Source organism: Canis lupus, chromosome 10, assembly GCF_048164855.1.
Source record: "Canis lupus baileyi chromosome 10, mCanLup2.hap1, whole genome shotgun sequence".
Lineage (NCBI taxonomy): Eukaryota > Metazoa > Chordata > Mammalia > Carnivora > Canidae > Canis > Canis lupus.
Window position 1 is genome coordinate 15534822 of NC_132847.1, and position 22008 is coordinate 15556829.

The 22008-nt window shown below is 43.2% G+C and overlaps 1 protein-coding gene and 1 long non-coding RNA gene across 9 annotated transcripts in view; one reads left to right on the forward strand and one right to left on the reverse strand.

Moving 5' to 3' along the window:
* The window catches only part of ZNF608 (zinc finger protein 608), a 111040-nt gene that overhangs the window by 60120 nt on the left and 28912 nt on the right, over window positions 1-22008 (reverse strand). The window contains exon 1 of one of the 8 annotated variants that reach the window (XM_072840806.1): window positions 11983-12067. The exons of 5 other annotated variants lie outside the window; for them this stretch is intronic. In XM_072840806.1, the coding sequence (XP_072696907.1) occupies window positions 11983-12039 (57 nt within the window). In that variant the 5' untranslated portion in view covers window positions 12040-12067. Of the gene's footprint in view, window positions 1-4783; window positions 4806-11834; window positions 11942-11982; window positions 12068-22008 lie in introns of those variants that run through there. 2 more of the 8 variants (XM_072840809.1, XM_072840808.1) reach the window with 2 other exon arrangements.
* Window positions 12111-14388, forward strand: LOC140641250 (uncharacterized). Its single transcript, XR_012037795.1, has 2 exons — window positions 12111-12259; window positions 13839-14388. It is a non-coding gene; the product is annotated as an uncharacterized lncRNA (long non-coding RNA).

Sequence of the window (22008 nt, forward strand, 5' to 3'; positions counted from 1 at the left end):
TTAAAACAAGAAGCTAAGTTTCAGAGGGTTTGACCCTCTGAACTAACCACAGACAGTCCCTCAATGCGATAACAGGCTAAAACTCTTTAACTCGATAGGAAAACTCAACAGGCAATACAGTTAAGACGTTCAACTCTTTGACCTACACCATGAACTTCTGGTTCTTTCCACAACACCGGCTTCCTCAAGATAGCTCACAAGCAGCCGTTCCTTTTGATACCAGATCATCACTACCAGTGAGAGAAAAAAGGAGAACTTTCCTCCCTTGTTTTTTCAGAATTTGGAGTCTGGTCTACTGGGAGCCCCTCGTCCCCAGAGGTCACCAACCACAGAGGATGGTAGGGAATTACAGCTCTCCCAGAGGTGTTTTATTTGGTAGGCATGCTACTTCCAAAAACATGATTTTTTGCCAACACAAAAAATGAGGGGAAAGTCTGGATGTGTACTATCTCTTAAAATAATAATTAGAGAATGTGCTGGGCTGGGCCCACATTCCTGGTGGCATCAACCGTCAGGGCTCGGCTTCCCTTTGGCCTCACGATGATGTGCCTGGTGGCAGGCAGCTGACTCTGCATGTCCAGCCTTTCTCTGAGACAATCACAAAATGTTCTACGTAGAGGACCACCTAGCCCAAACTCCTCATCCTAGAAACGTGGCCCATGTTTGCATGAGGGCAATAAGCTATCTGATGGCAACCTAAGTGAGCAGAAGGAAGCCGCATTCTAGAAGCAGAAACGTGACAGAAGGGAGTTCAAAATACACGCCCTGGGAGCCATAAGTGAGGTGGCAGGAAGATAATAGTGCCACTACTTCTTTCTGCCAGCTAATGCACCCCTACAGGTTTCAGTTCTCTTGTGAATCTTCTGGTGCCCAACACAAAGCCACATGCACCATATGCAAAGCAGGACCTGGAGGCATTTTCAGTAGTGTTTTTACCTCCTGCAAAAGATCAACTCCACTGCACCCTGACTTCCCGGTCACTGATCCCTAGACTCAACCGTGACTTCTTCAACCGATGAGGTGCATTAACACACACGGTAGCAAAAGGACTCCCTCCAAGTGGCACACACTTGTACTTGCTGGTGGTGGATCTCAGGCAGTGATGGGTTCAAATCCTGATCTCCCCACTATTTGCTGTGGGGCCCCCTAAGCATGCTACTCTGAGGCTCAATGCCCGGGTCTAAGATATGGAGGTAAGACTAACGGTTACCCCCAAGGGGTCACAGTGAAGACTCAGTGAGGTAATTCATCCAAAATGAAGGCTCAACAAAATGCCTAGCTTAGTCAATGCTGGCTTTGAAAAAGTTAAAAAAAAAAAAAAAAAGTCGCTGGTCTGATATTACAGTTCTCTAACCCTGCATGCAACCTTACAAAGCTCCTTTTTATATCCTACTATATTTAACATAAATCTATAATCCCCTCCAAATGCATGGTTAAGTGCGGTTAAAGTGTGTTAAAAGTATAAGAAAAAGGGCTTAACCCTGAGAAGCTCTGCCCCAGGGAAATACTGCTCCTTTCATACATGGGCATCTGGCAACAGCTGACCCAGCTTCATCCCTCCAACCCACTCCTACTTTTACAGCAGATCCTGATGAATCCTATACCTCTATAAAATCTCCTTCTCCTAATCTCTACTTGTACCTTTTTTTTATGCACTGCTGCTCCCCCCAAAAGTCACCTCTGAGTTGCCTCAACTTGATCACACAGCCACCCAAGAAATAGTAACAACACCCCTGCTGTGTGCCAGGCACTGTGCAGCCTGCTGGTGAAACAAGAGCAGGCCAAACCCAAGGCCTCCAGGCCTTCCTGCCTCATCGGCAAGACTGTGGAGCTAATCAAATAATCCTACAAATGCAGCCAAATTATGCAGCAGAACCACATCCCAGGAGCGATCCATCAGGCCTGAGTGCAAAACACAGTATGTAGTGAAGGAAAATGCGGCGGGCATCAGTCTTCAACACTGGAATCCCAGCACTACCTTCAGCTACCCGACCTTTGGGTGAATCACCTGATCCATCTGAGGCTCAATGGCTTCCTCTGTAAAATGGAAATAAGGAGATCCTACAAACACCCCAGAGCTCAGTTCCCGGTACAGCACTCAACAAACGAGAGCTACTGCCATTGCCAATATTATTATTGTTATTACAAATATACTTGAGACCCGAACTAAAAACCAATAGGTGGTTTGGCCCTCCACAGCCAAATACCAGGATGTGCTACATTTCAAGGCAATTCAGGGGAGGCGATTACGAATACCCTTGGGGAGAGGGGGGCAGAGACCACTAAAATAGTACTAATCGGATATTCCATGCAAAAAAAAAAAAAAAATCAGTGGGGAATTATTAGTCTAAGACTACTAACATCTAGAAGAAAAGACCGTAATAGAAAACTAGCCAGTTTTAGCAACGGTTCCTTTGTCAAAGCTCCTTTCTGTCATCTTGATGGGACACTGATGTGACCTATTACACCCCCCCACCCAAAAAAAAAAGAGAAGCAGGAAAGCAGCCATCTCCAGTGGGGGGTGGGGGGAGGGGACCCATAAGTCTAACAGCTGCTGGTGGCAGCCTGTCAAACTGAGGAAAGTTAATGTCAAGAACAGACGCGCGGCAGTCTCTCACTGTTATTTTTGCATGATTATTCCCAGGTGTTGGTGCACGCTGAGCAGTAGCCTGGCTATTTATCACTCGAGAGAGCCTAAGAGCATGGGAGTGGGGGAGTGGGGGAGGTAGAGAGAGGCGGGAAAGGAAAGGTTATTTACACAGATAGCGGCACTTAGTGTGTGTGATCAGAGGGCTGCGGGAGGGGGGATCTGCGGAGAGATTCTGGCAATATTTTCTCAGTTCACCTTATTTCAAGGGCTTTCCTGAGCGCTGAGGAGCAAGGCAGGCTCCAGGGCCAAGAGCACTGGTGGCAGCAGCTCTGCTTCGCTCCAGCACTGGCTGTGTCACTACTGAGAGTGACAGGCAAAGAGGAAGGGTGGCCAGGGCGGGGCTGGGGGCGCTAGGTGGGCACCCCTGCACCCCTCGGATCCAGCAGGGAGGCGGTAGGGCCAGGAAGAGGGAGAAGGGCGGGCCAGGGATGGGCAAGCCTCCCTGGAAGATGTCCCCCCACGCCCTGGGGCAAGCTGGAGCCCGACAGGGGACCTGGGGTTTCTTACAAATCTTGCAAAAGTCTCCACCACCGAGCTCATCTGGCCATTCATTAACCCCTCAATCCTGCGGATCCTCAGATCAACACCAAACGGAGTGGTGATGGTACCTGTAATTCACTCAGTATTTTTACCTTCTTGTGAGCACGCTGGGGCACGATTATTTAATGCTCACATTTTCTCCAAATCACAGTATTTGGCTGTTTTACGAGATTGCCCACAGTCACCTCTTTCATTTAAAACACATTAGACCCGGGACGCCTGGGTGGCTCAGTGATCTGCCTTTGGCTTAGGACGTGATCCTAGGGTCCCGGGATCAAGTCCCACATCGGGCTCCCCACATGGAGCCTGCTTCTCCCTCTGCCTTTGTCTCTGCCTCTCTCTCATGAATAAATAAAATATAAAAAATAAAAATAAAAAGATAAAATGCATTAGACAGACACTGCCCTTCACATAGGGGAAGTCACAGCTATAGCTATTTGGAGGTGACCACCGCCACCATCTCTCACTTTGCATTTTAACCACCCATGCTACCCAACATCGCTGCTGCTTCATGTAGCAAAGCAAGGGGAGCTTAAGAAACCCTTCGAACAGATCTTTTCCCCAAAAAGGACCACCAAGGATGAATTCCCATCCCTGATAGGGAAACTTGAACATATAGGGGTCGCTTGCTCCGAATTCTGGCCTTCCTAAATGTGGTAGAGACTTTTCCTTTCGGAACCACCATCAGGACAATTTACTCAAGGCCAAATCTCTCTGATTTCAAAGTCTTTGGGCTTTCCTGTAAAAGTACGAGCAGGGACAGCCACGGTTTAACCCCTATTACCTAGGAGGGGTTATACTGTATGCTCTTCTGGTCCATCCAGAAGACTGAGACTGAGAAGGCAAGTATTTACAGATGAGGAAAAGGAAATCTTGGAAAAGTAAGTAACTGTAAAGGGTCACTCGGGGTTGGTGGCTGAGTCAGAACTTGAACCCACAGCAAGGCAAGAGGAAAAGCAAACTCCTCAAAATATAAAATACAACAACACAAGATGGAAAGAAGCCTTTCTCCCAAGGTAATTTCACATCCTTCTCTGTATGTCAGAAGCCACAAACCTGAATCACCTTTCACTGCCCATAGGTCAGAACAGTGCCTCTCGGGGGGATCTAGGCAAACACTGCAATCCCTTCCAGAAAACTCGCTGAACCCGAAGCTCGGGTTTGGCGTGGTTATTATTTTATATCATCCAGTTCTAAAAGCTACAACTACATACAACGGCTGGGCATTGTACTATTACTTTCATTTTCTCATTTCCAGCTATGACGACCAGAGGCTGCCCAAAATAAAAGGCCACAAGCTTACCTGCTAAAAGCAGCTTTTAAAAAGCCTTAGCCGCAGACCTGGGAGGGTCTGCCCGGGGGACTGACCGAGGCTCTGGCCCCGAGACAGCTGCTTCCATTTCCCACCATGCCAAAATCATAGAATGCCAATCCAGGGGCTCTACAGGGTGCTGCCTGGGTGGGAGACGGCACCAGGAGGAGGTCACTGTATGTCACCCCAGAAGGAGCCCTATGCTCAGATCCCAAAGCACACACACACAAAGGCCAGCAACACGTACAAAGTAGACTTTAAACAACAGCAGGTATGTTTACCTTCATTCTCTAGGCATTGGCAGTTTTCAAAGCAAAACAGAAGGTACCGGGGTACATAAAAAATAGAGTATAATTAAGCTACTCAATTCAGTGTCTTAAATTTGTTTTTGTTTTGAAGCCAAATAGAATTCTCCCCCAGGAGGCCCTCAACTGTATAGAGTTCCGGCAGAGGGGCACCAGGGCAGGTGCAGAGGACACAAGGACTCCATCCTGGAGGACTGACTCTACCGGACCACATCCGTTGTCACACGCTTAACTTCCTTTGTGTTCTCAGCAAAAAACCCGTCCTACTGCTGAGCCACAGATTCTTCTGCTGTCTCAAAAGTGCCGCGAACATGTTCCACTGCTCACAGAGGAGCACTAAGTGACCAGGGTTTTTACATCTTGTCCATAGGGTTCTCTGATTTCCTCTCATCCTGCCCATTTCCAAAGTTACTTAAACCACAATAATCAGCCACAAAGGAAGGAGACCTTCATAAAAGTACTTTTAAAAAGTCTATCTTCCTTTGTTAATTTTTTTCACAAGTTCCTTGACTTTGTAGAAAGCTGAATTCCTGAAAATGTCCACACAAATCCCATTTACATCCATTAGACGCGGCTCCCAATCCCCTAGGAATGAAAAAAACCAGCTCGGTGATAAAACTCTGGATTTTTAGCTCTGCATTTTGCTTAACATGGGTGTAGCTAACAGTACTAAGCAAATCAGTTTCAAAAACACCTGAATAATGAATATCTGAGCAGATACTACTGGCCAGCCTTCCAGTACCCATCTCTGCATGATCCTTATTTCTCCTTAAAAATTAGGGAAAGGTCCTAGGATTTTCATTCTACTTGACACAGGCTTAAATTTAAGAGGAAAAAAAGGGGGGGGGGGGGGGTTAAAAAAAAAAACAGAAAAAGGAAAGAAAGGCCCATTTGGAAAAAATTACATTATTCCTCTTCTGAACTAACACCAATTCTTTTCTTGCCCCTCTGTTAGGAAATCTCACCTACAATCTGCTACAGAGAATATTTTCAGTTAAAATTCTAGAGATTTGAGCTGCAAATGCAACACATGCTCATCACAACGAATTCAGTCGTAAGGAAGCACCTGAGTCGCACTGTAGAGGTGAGATCTAAGATGGTGCCTTAGCAGGGGTCAAAAACCTGCTTCTGCAAAGCATGGTACGTCAGCCCTAGAAGGGGACAATTCTAACTCCCTGCCCAGGATACCATCTGGGTACCATTCACTCTCCACTCTGCAAAATCTAAACTCTGCTCACTTCAATTCATCCCATGTCTGAGAGGCACAGTGTGAACATCTTGACTCCCTTTCCTCCGTGCCTCCCAAATGCTGTTCCAAAATACTGATCAATTTCAATAAATGAATGAAAGCTTTGAAATTTTAATTTCATACTGAATCAAAATAAATGGCTCCTGAAAGCTCTCTATGCTTTACCACGGAGACAGAGTGGTGAGAGAGAGAGAATCACAGAGCTCCTCCAATCATCTATACACAGGCTCTCAAGGACACCTCAGAGACTTTCATATTCACTCTTATTAGGTCTCTATAGAAAGGCAAGGGTATATTTTCTCATCTGAAGTCTTAAGAGATAAGTTACTTCTCAGCAGCCAAACTAGAGGCTGTCGGCTATCCCAAGGAGGGCTGCTGGGGCCTCTACCAAGCTCTGTACCCAAACTACAACTTTTGAAAGTTTCTTCTCACAAAGCCCCACAGAGAAAGAGCTGTTCACAGGACCAGAATTTTGTTTTCCCTCCTGAGAACAAAGATTCTAGAAGCCAACAGGTCACTCTTTAGGGAGACCCTTTCTTCTAATGGTTCTAATGGTTTCTTATGCATTTCCATCCAGAAATGTTATCCACATAAAAATATGCAGCTCAGAGGGGGGATCAGTTTTATTTGACAGCCTTCTGCATGAAATTTTAACATGAACATGTATGACATTTCTAATTTTTTAAAAACTAACCTTTTAACAAAAAGTTGTTAAGCCCTTCTACTGTAGGATAGAAGTAAGCAACTGCCAATGCAGAGGAGAGACAGCATATAATTAAGGCTATTATTTCAAGTCCTTGGGCAGAGGTGCTGAGATCAACAAGTCAAGGGTGGCATAAGGATCTAGTTTGTGTGACAGGAAGACCATGCATAGAACCCATATCATCCCCTTTACAAAGGCTGCTGCTTAAACCCACCTCCTTCCCAGGGAAGTCATTCCTTCATCTGACAAATGTGTTGCCAGGTAACCACCATGTACCTAGCAAGGCCACAGGAGCCCTGGAGGGACACCAACGCCACAGGGGGCACCAGCAGCAAGTGGGCAGGGCTGAGGTGGCATACTGAGGCAGCCCCACAGGATGGGGTGGGGTGTGTGGAAGATGAGTCTTAAGAAAGTGCACGGGGGTAGTAACCTGGGTGGATTGCTGCCTTCGACTCAGGTTGTGATCCTGGGGTCCCAGGATGGAATCCTGCATCAGGCTCCCTCCAGGGAGCCTGCTTCTCCCTCTGCCTGTATCTCTGCCCCTCTCTGTGTGTCTCAAATGAATAAATAAATAAAATCTTAAAAAAAAAAAAAAAAAAAACAGTGGAGGATGGATCCTGGGGAGAGGACAGGGAACAAGGACAGGGAACAAGGGCAGAGCTGGGCCATGCTAGTCACCACCCAGGGGTTTTTAAGGGGTTTGAAACACAGAGGGTCAGAGTGAAAGCAGGGGAAAAAGCAGGCAGCTCATGGTGACCCTGGATCAGGCTAATAACTTAGGGGTAATTGCGGAGTTGGCAGCCAGTCCTAAAGACATAAAGTAGGGACATGAGTGGGCCAGATTGTTCCTCTGGTCAAAAGCACATGGGACACGGTACAGGGAACAGAGTAGAGGGGAACCTGAGAAAGGAGTGCAGTTAAGAAGCCATGCCAGTGGTCCAGTGGTGAGGTGGTGGCAGTGGTGAGGAGGGCAGGGGAGGACAGGCAGTGCTCCACAGGGTTGGAAGCAGGATGCTAAGATCAGAGTGGTGGGAGGGGGAGGGTATGGTGTCCAACACCGGGACCAGTCTAGAGAAGTCCATGCCCACTCCTGAGGGGCTGGCCCGTGCCCTACCCCCATCCCTCCTAGAGGAGCAGGACTGCTAGCTTTTTAAAGAGTGGTGACTCTTTTCTCTTTTTTTTTAAGATTTTTATTTCCTTATTTGAGAGAGAGCAGAAACTGGGGGAGGGGCAGAGGAAGAAGCAGGCTCCCCACTGAGCAGGGAGGCCGATGTGGGGCTCAATCTCAGCACCCCGGCATCATGACCTGAGCCAAAGGCAGGTGCTTAACCGACTCAGCCACCCAGGTGTCCTAAGGGCTAGTGTTAATGGAGCCCTTAATTTCAGCTTCACAGCAACTGGCAGCCACACTATCTATGGCTCCAACACCTCCTTGTAACCTTCTGTTTCAATCCAGCTGAAGACACTGTGAAAATTAATAAAGGGAGGCCCACTCAAAAGATGGGAAATTCAGCAAGGGACAGAGGAGTGTTCTCATGCCCTGTCACTTGTCATCAACTGCAGACCTAACAAGAAGAGAGGACCTTGCAGGTAGATACTACTTCACTACCCTAGAAGGAAGAAAGGCTTTCCTCCTGCCCCAGCAACAGCCCAGCCAATGAGAACCAGTCATGGCTCAGCCAATGAGAAGGCCTCATATTTCTAGCTCCCAGTTTACTACAATAGACTCAGTTTATAAGAGCCTTCCCACTTCCCTCTGTCTTCCATAAAAGAACTCACTCCTTTATTCTCCAGGGTTAGCTATTATTTTAGCTGTAACCTGCCTGTCCCATATTGCAATTCTCTGCTATTCTCAAAGAATTCCATTTTTGCTGGTAAAATAAGTGGCAGTTTTATTTTTAAGGTTAACATAAAAATGTATTGTGAGCAACTATATACCAACAAATTAGGCAATTCGGGAGAAATGGATGCATTCCTCAAAACCTACAAATTACCAGGGGATCCCTGGGTTGCTCAGCGGTTTAGCGCCTGCCTTTGGCCCAGGGCGCGATCTTGGAGTCCTGGGATCCAGTCCCACATAGGGCTCCCCGCGTGGAGCCTGCTTCTCCCTCCTCCTGTGTCTCTGCCTCTCTCTCTCTGTCTCTCTCTATATATATGTCTATCATAAAATAAATAAATAAATCTTAAAAAAAAAAACCTACAAATTATCAAAATTTAAACAGGAAGAAATAGAAAACCTGAACAGGCCAATAACCAGCGAGGAAATTGAAGCAGTCATCAAAAGCCTCCTAAGAAACAAAAGTCCAGGGCCAGATGGCTTCCCATGGGAATTCTCCCCAACAGTTAAAGAAGAAATAATACCTATTCTACTAAAGTTGTTTCAAAGGATAGAAATGGAAGGAATACTGCCAAACTCGTTCTATGAGGCCAGCATGACCTTGATCCCAAAACCAGACAAAGACACCACCTAAAGGGAGAATTACAGACCAATATCCCTGATGAACATGGATGCAAAAATTCTCACCAAGATACTAACAAATAAGATCCAACAGCACATTAAGAGGATTATTCACTACGACCAAGTGGGATTTATTCCCAGGATGCAAGAGTGGTTCAACATTCGTTAAACAATCAACGTGATAGATCACATTGACAAAAGACAAGACAAGACCCATATGATCCTCTCAATAGATGCAGAGAAAGCATTTGACAAAATACAGCATCCATTACTGATTAAAACTCTTCAAAGTGTAGGGATAGAGGGAACATATCTCAATATCATAAATGCCATCTCTGAAAAGTCCTCAGCGAGTATCATTCTCAATGGGGGAAAAACTAAGAATCTTTCCCCTAAGGTCAGGAACACAACAGGGATGACCACTCTCACTGCTATTGTTCAATATAGTACTATTTATGTCCTTTCCCTTTCTCTTCCAACTCTTGGTACCATATTAAAAATATGTTCTCTCCTTCCCTATGTTTCTACCCCCAGCTACATATCACATTTTCCCCAATGCAAACACCATCCCTTTTTGAAGCAAGGAGCCTTTGCAGAGGAAGTGTATCTAGGGCATTTCACCCTGCCTGGGCCATCAGTCCACAATCTGCACAAGGATCACAAATGAAGGTGGGTGGGTCAAACAATGCCAGCTAATCCATTTTAGTTATTTCCTCTTTAGAGTAGAAAAGGAAAGGGCTAATGAGGGAGTAGGAGAGAGGTCACCCTATCTTAGCATTCATATTTCCAGAATACGTAATCTTACATGTGTCTTATTTCAGAACAGATTTTAGATGACTGTAACAAATTATGAAGGCCAATTTTACAGTAATTGATCCAAACTCCTATCTATCAGATAATACCTGCTCTAAATCTTGGTCATATAAAACCTTGAGATGTCAGGTCCGAAATAAATGGATGACCGCAACTTTTAAAGTTGACTCTATAACCTGACCAAGATTTCTTAAACAATGAATTAGACATTTTATAAAATGGTAGCCTTCCTCCTCCCCCCAAAAAAGGGCAAAAAACTGGGGACATAGTCCAGATACTAATACCAAACCCTGTGGGCAAAGAGCCTCTCATATTTATATTAAAATGTGTATTTCTATTATCCTCCCCCTCAATATTACAGTAATTTCCAGTTAGTCCATAAACACCTGCAGACAATGTTAGCATGAGACTAAGCTAAATTTAAGTTAATTTGAATCATGATGTAAATCATCAGTCAAGAAGAACTGGTATCTTCTTAAAATTAAAGAATGCATACTTATATTTGCCATAATCGTAATACACTTCATAAAACTTACATATACATATATATATATATACACAATACTTTTTTTAAAGAAAGTTATTATTTAAAGATGGCAAAAAAACCTTTAAATTATTCCAATTATCTTTATCTTTAATATTACCATCCAGCCCTTACACATGAACACGTATTTTACACATCAAAACCATATTCAATCTTTCAATAGCTTTTTTTCAGATTTTACAGCTACATCAGAAACTCCAATATGGCTGCTTTATGTATCAAAACTAAATGAAGAACCCATTTACATCACTGAAAGACTATCCTCTCTAAGTTAATCGTGAATATCTTTCCATGGTTTATTGAAATCAAATAACCATAACCCAAACAACTTATATTTATATTGCTTTCTTTAATAAAAAAGGGAGGGAAGGGGTAATTGCCTTCAACTAGGAATCAATTTCAGAAGCCTAAATATCTTTATTTTTCAATGCTAATCAATGAACAGGATTCACTGACAACAGTACTTATTTTAATTACAGGCCAAAAATTTACTAGGGAACAGGAGTGTTCATGTCAGAGCCACTCCCAGGCAGTTAAATGTAGGACCCAGAATCGAGGACACAATTTAGAAACAAAATGGGAGAAAACAGTTTCATACATGTAAAAATGCCAAACTATTATAGAGAAGGCATATCTGTCAAGCATTTAACTAACAATTTTAAGTAACTTTAAGAATAACTCTGAAGCACTTGGAATTCTTATCAAACTTCTGGGTTCCAGGGGGTGAGCTAAGAGAAATTTGTTTCAGGTAGCTTTGATGTTAAGTGCATTCTCTTGCATTCTTACATTCTAGAGCCCCAGAGAAACAATTTATTAACAAAACCCTTACTCCCAATCTTGGCCTATACATAGTTTTATTCTGAATACAAGTTAGACATTTTGATAAAATATTTAACTTTGTCACACCTTAAAATTATACAGACATCTCTTAAATGCAATGTGACTTTACACTCTGTAAAGAGAATTCTATTTGTAAAAATCAAATAATTATGATATAACTACTTCTTGGAATCTAGTATTTGACCTAAAAAAAATAATAAGTGAAGATGGATTAACTAATGTTAGCAAAAAGACCCTCAGGGGCTCTGGAGTAACACAGCCCAGGGATATGCAAAAGTATAGAAGGAGAACAGCAAAACGAGCTTGGCAGTTATTTAGTTGCCTTTTTTTTTTTTTTTTCCAGATAAAGTTACCGCAAGGACACACGATTTTCTAATAGGATAAAGGCCAAGGCTCAGCAGAGGCTCCAAGTCAGCCTACCATGTGCGTGCAATGTGCAACCTGGTTGCATTTCTGCAGTGATCAGACCTCTGGGCAGATGGGGTACTCTGGGTGTGTCTGTGGCAAGCTAAGTATCCCCATATGGGCAGTGAAGGAGAGCGACAGACATGATTTCTGTGGCTGTTACCTCTTTCTCTTGTAAAACCTTCTTGCCTTCTCTTGCCCTTCTATGCAGCAGAGTCATACCTCATGCCTGGGTTCAGTACATACTATGATTGAACAATTAGTACAATCTCACAATTCTAGATGGCTGACCCCAGCTATGTCACAATCTGAGTCCAAGCCCATATTCTGAGAACTTTCTCCCCTGTGGCATCTTCTCTTCTTCTCCCCGAGAGGTATGGCCCTAAGAGGCAAAACTGCGCCCTGCCACCCATACCTGTGCATCTTCCCAGTGAGAGCAGGTAATCTTTCTCTGCCTATCATTCTCCAAATGCCTTGTTAGAGGAACAAAAAATTCTCTTTCACATGGTTAGAAAGTCTAATATTTTGTCAAACAGAAATGAAAAATAAACCTAATCTAAGCTGTCACAGAATCATGAAATGCCTCTGGCAGTTCTATCAAAGTACGTAGACATGTACGGACTCTTTGAAGAAATGAAACTGCAGTTTATCAAGTGTGATTTATAAGCAACACTGATGTAGCTGGTAGATAACACTGCTGTCTAATCATCAGTAGTCAGACAACAGCCATGTGAACACATCAATTATGGGCCACTGCCAAAAGCCCTTGAGATCTTGGAGATTAACAGCCAATCCTCTGTTTTACAAGCTCACATCAAAAAGAATATTAATAAGAGGAGGGGCGATGTGAAAGCTTGTCAGAGTAATTCAGCCACTAAAACAAGGCATTTTTTTCCTCTCTCCTCTCTGTTGAATTGGCCCAAGGAACAAGCTGGCATCAGCTACAAAGTGCGACGCTGCCAATTTCTTGGAAAATGTTTTTCACTAACATATGGGAACTTGTAAGGGTCTGCAAAACTGCTATTTGGTGAAGAAAGACAGGCAAGCCTTCTCTGTGTCCCTTTTTTAATGCTGAAATGAAATTCGTGGGATCATTATTGACTTATTCCTAAATTAATATGCAGGGTAGAAAGTAGAAACACCAACTAGCTTTTGCTCTACCCTCAAAATAAAGGAATGTTGGTAAACCTCCCATATGTAGGATACTTCCACCATCTACCAAGATGCAATTCACTGCAAGAAACGACAAGTGCCAACCTACACATTCACGGGTTCTCTCAAATGAACACGGTTCTTCCCAAAGCAGGACCAAAAAAAAAAAAAAAAAAAATCAAAATGTGTGGTCTCTTAACTCTGAGGATTTAAATGTCTTCTTGCCAGCCATCTCAGGAAGACAGATATAAATCCCACCGATATTTCTGCAATTAGCATCAAACCAGCTCTGCCTACCCAGACACCAAAAGCATTTGGAAAAATATATGCCACGGGCATAGCATTTATTTCTGTTATATCAGTATTTAACATACGCACCAGTGAGGATGGCTGTATTTTTGTAAATGATCAAATTAAACCAAACAGCTGGCGGCTCACAGTTTCGTGGGGTTCCAGCAGGCTCCCTAATATGCGAACATGAGCCACATGACAAAATGCATGGCCTGGGTTTCCCTTTGCCACTGAGAAATCGCCTTGCTATTTTTATTTGTAGAACACTCTGCATTCACCAAGTGTTTCCCTAATATTTCAATTGTTGTTCATCATTTCAAAATCAGCATGGCGTAGTGGGAAACGCATTAGGGGAGGAAAAAGAAGCATGGGGTTTCTGTGGCTTCTCAGTAGTCAAGCTGTTTGGCCCCTAACGAAGTCATTTAATTCAAGGGCTTGCTGACAAGCAACTGTTAAATCTGACTCTTTACCCAGGGTTCAAACACTTGGTGGAGTCTGAGACACCATGTAATTATAGAAGCAAAGGTTTGTGTGTTTATACACACCGCTGCGCTTTCTTTTTTTTCCTTCCCCCAGGAGAGAGAGCTCATAGATGCTCAATAAAACTGTAACCCAAAATAGACTTAAGAAGCACTGAGTAACTGTGAGTAAAGTCAGCGGCAGGAGCAACACTTCCCTTTTCATTATACTGCACACTACACACGTCCGCTCAAGTGTATCAGTTACCAGCCTGACTTTCTTCACCTGTTCCAGTTACATGCTCTCTAACAACCTTGAAGACCATCATCAAAATCAACCGGAAACAGCTTCAGAACTACTTAAGCATCATTTAAGCTGTTACTGAATTCAACAAACATTCCTGGGGCACCTGGATGCTGGTGGTTGTCCAAAGATGAATAATTATTGTTTGCATTTTTGATACTAGAAAGGATAGAGCCGGGATGCCTGAGATGGTTAAGCATCTGCCTTCGGCTCAAGTCATGATCTTCGGGTCCTGGGATGGAGCCTTGAGTCTGGCTCCCTGCTCGGCGGGGAGTCTGCGTCTCCCTCTGCCTCTCCCCTGCCCCACCCCCTCCCAATCGTTCTCTCTCCCTCAAGTGAATAAATAAAGCCTTAAAAAAAAAAATAGAGGATAGAGCCTTCTGAGTAAATAATTTATCTGGGAAAGTTAGTTGGGGGAGGAGGTCTCAAAAAGAAACTATTCCTAGGCTTTGTTGACACTGTACTGGAAACTCCAAAAGATGCTGAGTTCTCACTAATGAGCATCACCATCAACATCTTATAATATATCTGATTACAAGATTTCTCATCTCATCACTTTTCCAGCAAAGGCTCTCTTGCCATCAGAAAAGCACACAACTTGGTGGGCACTAGAACCACAGGGGTGCCCTGGCCATGTAACACAGCAACATTGGAAACTCACTTGGGTGAAAAAGACTCTCACAATAAACATGTGTAGTTTCAATCTCTTAAATGTATAGTGGCAAGTGTATTTTTTTGAAAAATGTCTTCTAATAACACGTTGAGTTTAAATGGCCAACTTCAAGGTAAAAATCAAACCACTGCTCCATTTAACAAGCTATGACTATTAATGACCTATCATTGTAATCAATGATTATACACCAGAGCTGTCCAAGTGGGCCGTCCTCCAATTTCTTATACAAATCTCACCAAAGATAAAGGGGCCAAATTCATCCCTGAGTTCCCAAGATTTTATTACACTCCAAACTCCTGGGCTAGCCTTTGTTTTTGTTTTTTTTTTCCCAAATTAGATTGTTAACTTGGTTTAAACAATTTCCCATGGTCACACCTAAACTCTAAGCTATAATTGGCATTTCTCTCTTACTTGAATAATGACCTTTTTTTTTTTTCCTTAAGAGTAGCCTTCCATTTTAGCCCTGAGGGTTTTGTGGCTGACAAAAAAATCGTCAAAAATCAGCCAGCAAACAGGATGTCACTGCAATCTGTTATTCTGACACAGTACAACCCTTCTGGGTAAAGTATCTTTATTCTTTAAAATTCAACAGACATGCTCTACCAGACCCAGGAAACCAGGTGCAATATAACTGACTTTACAGATGATGGTGCTTTAAAGAATTAAAAATGCCACATGAATGTGAGATATGAAAAGATCCAGATAATTCCCATCAATGGTTTTGCCTGTGATCTCTACATGGAAAAAAGACAAAAGATATGAACCCAGTGGAGCCAGCCTTGAGGCCCTCCTGCAATCCTATGAAAAGCAGATCCAGCTCAGCAAACATTAACTGAGCATTCCCTACAATCAGGCACAGTGCTGGGTGCTGGGTGCTGCAGAGATCAGAGTTAGTAAGATGGCATCCATCGCCTCAAAGGTCTCAGGTGGGCCGGGGGGAAACATACACGCAGACACAACAGCAACAGACCAGGCTCAAGTCAGAGACACGGACGGGGTGTCCAGTGCAACAGGAGTGGGAGACATGACAATTCTCTTTGGAACTCAAAGGATACTCAGAACACATGGTCCAAGAAGAAACCAAGGCTCAAGGATAGGGATATAGTGACATTTACCCAGGATCATAAAAGAAGTCAAAGCCATTGCATCAAGTGGGACCTAGTCTCCCAATTATTCCCATTCCAGAGCTTCTCCCAGGGATCATGACCCAGGCAGCAATCAGAGTAAAGACACCCCCCATCACCAAATCCCACCCCCCACCCCCAAATACTGCAGAGAACACTCTACCTGAAGACCACATGTGGCCACCACCAACAGGATTTATTGGCTGTGCTCTGCTGAGTAAGAGGGCAAGATAGCAAACTGGCAATTTTCTAAAGCTCAGCTGACCAGAAGAGATGACCCCCATAGATCAGACCTACAGCAGTAATACAACTGCAGGCTTTACCCACTCCCAAACATTTCCTCTGGCCTGCGTGGCAATTACCTACATGCTACTAAACCAAAGTGGCTAACTAAGCAAAACCATGGTTCATCTTGACTGCTTAAGCAGCACGCTGTGCAGGTTGTCTCCGGGAGCCCTAGGAGGACTCAAGGAAACACTGGAGAAGGTATTTATTTACCTGGCTGTGAATATTCCCAGGGCCAGTGCTGCAAATCCTTAGTCCTTTCTCCTCCACCTCCCCTTTGACCAAGTACACTAATTAACCACCTGTAAAACACTTATTGAAGTTATATTTAAAGCAATAGTGTGAGGATTTTTTTATAAAGAACCAAACAACAACAACAAACAAACCCCAGAAACAGGAAATTCCAATAACCATTCCTAACATTTGCTTTTGAGGAAAAAAAAAAAAAAATGACAACTTCCAGTAAGCTATCTGAAGCTTTTTCTAAATGCACACAAAGCAGCCTCCCTGTAGAGCTAGAGAGTCAGAACAGACATACGGGACCTGGAACTGTGTGTTTGGGGAAAGGAAAAAAATTAAGCACTCTTCAAGTGATTCAGATGCACAGCTCTGATTAAGGAACAATCATTTAAATGAAAGGTTCAAGGATTCTGGGTATTTGATCAAACATTATTTATGTTTTATTATTTATTACAGAGGATTAATAAACACTATTTATTATAAAAGCCAATATGACCCCAGAAGCCAATCAGATAAAAATCATATTCACCTTCCAGTTGAAGACTATAAAGATAGACAACTACGACCAAAGCAATACAAAAAAAATTTTTAATCATCTCAGAGAAAAAAAAAAAGGTCCTCTTACACTGACACAAAACCCAGAAGCCACATGAGGAAATGACTAATAAACCTGATGACAAAATTTAAGATACTACAGAGGCAAAAGAAAAAAAAAAAAAAAACTAGCAATAAACAGAATCAGGGGGAAGAATCTGCAAGCACAGAAGAAAATTGGAAAAAATGTTTAAAAAGAAAAGTGTATTTAACTAATATACATTGAATTACTTTAAATAATAAAAAATGGCCAACGACTCCCAAGAAAATGAGTCAGAGGTTATAAATTGTCAATATGGAGGAAAATAGATACAATGGCTTGTAAACATGAAAAGGGGAATTTACAATAAAGGGTCACCATCAGAGTAGCACAAATTAAAGTCAAATAATTATAATTCACAGTACCCATTAATTTGTAGAAACACAAGCACTTCGTGTCCCATTGTTGGTGGGAATGCAAGTCATGCCATCAAGGCGGAGATAAATTTTGAAATTTATGTGTTCAGGGATGATCACTAGAGCACTGTGTAACTGAAAAAGGCTGTAAACACCTACATGCTGTTAGTAGAGAATCAGCCATATAAATTACGGAACCAAAGGTAGAAAGCAAAGACAGGACATATCCCAAGATATCCAGTTATACAAAAGAGTAAAGTGCATATTCGTTTCTTTAGCATGCTCGGATCTGTATAAGGAGACAAGAAATATAAATATATATGCTTGAACATATGGAGACTATTTCAGGAAAAGACACACAAAACTGTTCAAAGTAGCTGGCTCTGGGGAGCAGGTCTAATGGAGGGTGGGGGAGGGAACCTACTTTCCATTACATAATATTTTAGTACATTTTAAACTTTTATAGACTCATGTACTGCTTTCTTAATTTAAAAAGAAAACTTGACTAAAAGACATTTTAATAAATGCAACTAGTGTCAAGGTTCTAGACCCATCTCCCACAACAGAGGCATGGTAAAAACCCAGCGGGGATGTGAGAGGTATCCACTGGGGCACAAGAAAAAAAGATGAGAATTTCTATTTATACTCTTACCTCATCATTTTAGAATTTCATTGTTTATAATTTTAGTAATGATCGGTTATATTAATACAATGCCACATGGTTGGGGGGGCACTGTGTGTGCGTGTGCATGCACACAACTGGAGACACCTGGAAACATTCGCTCTGGGGAAAATAATGGTCCCTTTTTAATGAGGAAGCTGCGGAAGGTACCATTGTCTACTCTCTAGGGAAAAAAAAAACAAAAAAAACAAAAAAAAACCCTTAATATTCATGATCTTGCTTGAGGAACAGAGGCAGTAATCAAGCTTAGGGTAGGTTCTCAAACTCTGAGATCCTTCTATAATATACCTCACAGTGCAGCACCCCCTCACATACAAAAAGCCCCATCGCTCCCCTTCTCTGAGTCTTAGTTGGTTCCTCATGGCTCCCTGGAGCCTGACCTCAGGCTTCTTGAACTCCATCTCTGAGCAAGCTTCTCTCTCCTTCATTCAGCTCCAGCCACCTTGGAGTCTTCCTGAACCACCACACACACACACACACACACACACACACACACACACACACACCCTCTCCCCTCCAGGGCTTATGCACAGGCAGTTCCCTAGTCCCTAGAAAGTTCTCTCCCCAGGGGATCAAATGGCTCCTCCTCACTATCAGGTCCCTATTCAAACACAAAAGAATAAAAACTCTCCTTTCCCACCATCCTTCTCTACCACGTCCTCCCTCTTGAAGCACCTAACACCTCCGGAAACATTTATCCAGAATAAACTAGGATATAAGCTTTATGAAAGCAGAAACTTTGCTCACTACTATATCTCCAGGACCCAGACTGGGCTTGGCATAACAATCAACAGGCAAATCAATCAATCAATCAATCAACAGGCAAAAAGTGTTTGGTGGGTTAAGGAATGAGTGAAGGAATGAATGAAAGAATACACAGAGATCTTCGTTGACACCTCCACCATTTCTGGTATTTCTACTGTCAGAACACAACACAGTCAAAGCTCCCTCCCTGATTACAGGAAGCAGGGAATGAAAATTCAATATCCACCTGTTGTCCAGAATATCTGTATTTAGAAGAATTCCTTAACATAGCAACAATATCCTGCACTAATGATAAAAAAGGAAACCTACCAAACCCACAGCATCTGTACACATTTTCTGACTTTCCCCCTGTTGGAGAGGGGGACCTGTCCCAGCTCCAGAGGCCATGCACAGATGCATCCGTGCAGTGGATATTTCCCATGGCCATCCCCACCCTGAATCCAGGTCACATCACCCCTGCTCTCTCTCCAGGAGATCAGTTCTCTTCTACCTCCCTGTATCGTTCCCATTGGCACACAAACAAGTTATCTAGCAGACAAACAAGCTATTTAACAGAGTGCCCTACTTCTAAAAATGATATAAATATTCCCTGGCCCCATGCTGTCCCTTATGGTAAAGTGTGCTATACTCCTCATGTTCTGTTTTCCTCACCTCACACCCAAAATCTAAGCCCTTCAATCAGACTAGTATTCCCTCCAGCTCCACCTCATCTCTTCCCCAGGACCACTTGTATTAAAATCACTAACAACAGTCATCTTTCCAAAGGCAGAACTCACTTCTGATTCTCATCTTAACCTGACTGCTTGGCAGCGTTTGACACATTGTACTACATCCTTCTTGCTAGAATGTCTTCACTGGCTTTTGAGAAGCACCAGACTTGGATGGGTCCTCTTGCTCCTCAATGAATGCTGTGCTCCCCCTGATGCTCCACACGGCTCAGCACTGGCCTCATCTTTCCCAACTACACTCACTAGATGACCTCCTCCAGGCCCCCGACTGTAAAGCCCACCTGTATACTACCCACTTCTCCCAATCTGTGCCTCCAGCACTGGCCATTCCATTGAGTATCATCACTTGGCAGCCATACACCCAGAGGGTGTCCCAACTCCTGATTCCACCCACCTCCAAAATTCTAGATGCTATCCTAAAGTCTCATCCTCTCACACTCCACATCCAAGTCTGTACATCACCTTAGACAATGTGAGCACTTCTCACCACCTCCATGACCAAGTCTATCCCATTCTGTCTCACCAGGACCATTGAAAAAGCCTTGCAACTGATTCCCCTTCTTTCTCTTCTTGCCTCCCTAGAGTCAATTCTCCTATAAGCAGTCAAAAGTAAATTTTCAGAAACACTGTCACTCTCCCTTACTCAAAATTCTAGAAAGGTTTCTCATCATATTCAAACTAAAATCCCAACTCTTCCCCATGACCTACAAAGCCCTGCGCTATCTGGCCTGCGCTCAACTCCCAATTCAATCTGGGCATGGTCTGCCTGGAACACATTCCATGTGTTATTATCTGGGTGGATTTCACAGCATGTGCAGTCAGCCAAGAGCAAGACCAGGAAGCACATCCAGAAACAAAAGTGCAAACATCCAATCACTGGGAGAAAAGCATTTGGTTCCCCTCAAGTCACTGTCAGGCGCTGAATCTGCTCTTTCTTTCCCATCTCAAGTTTGTACTTGACAAGCACCCTACCCTGTAATTGGGCTACAAACCAGAGCTACCTCACAGCTGCTTCAGCCTCACCTCTTAAATACATGGTGCCCATCGTCAAAGTCCTAAGATCGTAAAGAAATATTAACAGAATACAAGGAGGCTAAAGGCTAATCTTCCACTCCATTTTTCCAATGAATCTCTTCTGCACTGTGTCCTGCAGGATTTCCCATGGAAAGAATATGTAACGGTGTATTTCCAAGACAAAGCTTCAGAGGAAATAAGAGGTACCACTGCCTGCACAAACTATGAGGACCTGTGTCCCGTGGGGGGAGCTGAGGGATACACTGGTGAACTATGTTCTTTTCTGACCTGTGTGCCTAGAATCCCAGTAACCCTGACCTTGTACACCTGCCCTCATAGCCCCTTCAGTTACACACATTATCACATTATTTCAGTTATTTCTATTCCTCAAATCAAATTCATCAGATATATTAAACATACACAAAGAAAATATAGCTTATAAAAATGCATATATATATATATATATATATATAATCTATTAATCCAGAAAATAGAAATATATGACATTTATCCTCCTCTCAAGTCTGTGACTTAATCTGTAACTCAAGGGCAGGATCAATCCTTAGGATCTCATATGCCTACTAGGTTCCTGTTTGAAACACACTCCTTACATTAGTTATAAAACTCCCTTAAAAATATCTGTCGTGAATGGATGCCTGGGTGGCTCAGCAGTTGAGCGTCTGCCTTTGGCTCAGGTCATGATCCTGGGGTCCTGGGATCGAGTCCTGCATCAGGCTCCCAGTGGAGAGCCTGCTTTTCCCTGTGCCTATGTCTCTGCTTCTCTCTCTCTCTCTCTGTGTCTCTCATGATAAATAAAATATTTTATACATATATATATTTTATATATATACATATCCATTATGAAATAGGTGTGTGTGTGTATATATATATATATCTCCATTGTGAAATCAAGGGATGATAGGGAGGGCATGGTGGGGAGCCATGTCAGACCCTGCTTCAACCTCATCACTTAAACCTTGCTGCCAGCTTCAAATATACTAAGAAACACTGAAAGAGGTTCTGTCCAAAATCAGCTTTGCAAAAAAAAAAAAAAACACAGCTTTGGGGGCAGAGAAGATGCCTAGCCCAAGGGCAGGATGTTCTTAAGACTCCTGGAAATCTCCCCTGCCTCTCCTCCCTACCAAAGGGTCCCTACAGGAGAATTCCATCCCTTGGCCTTCAAAGAAGTCTACTCACAATGTGAGCATGTCACAGTCTTAAAAGTCACCTTTAGGGTCATCTGATGGATTGCTAGCAGAAGGTGAAACTGTTGATAAACGGAGAAAAATTAGGCTCTCAGCAGATAAGGAGATAGCAGAAGGTAAAAAGCAGCTATATTTAAAAGGAATTTCGCTGAGGGCATCGAGGCAAAGACCGCTTCTGCTTTAGGGAGGTTGACCTTCTGTTTATCTTGCTCTCTGTGCCACCAATGATAAGAGCCTCAAAGATCTACCCTCACTCCTCCTGGGAAGCAACTACTCTT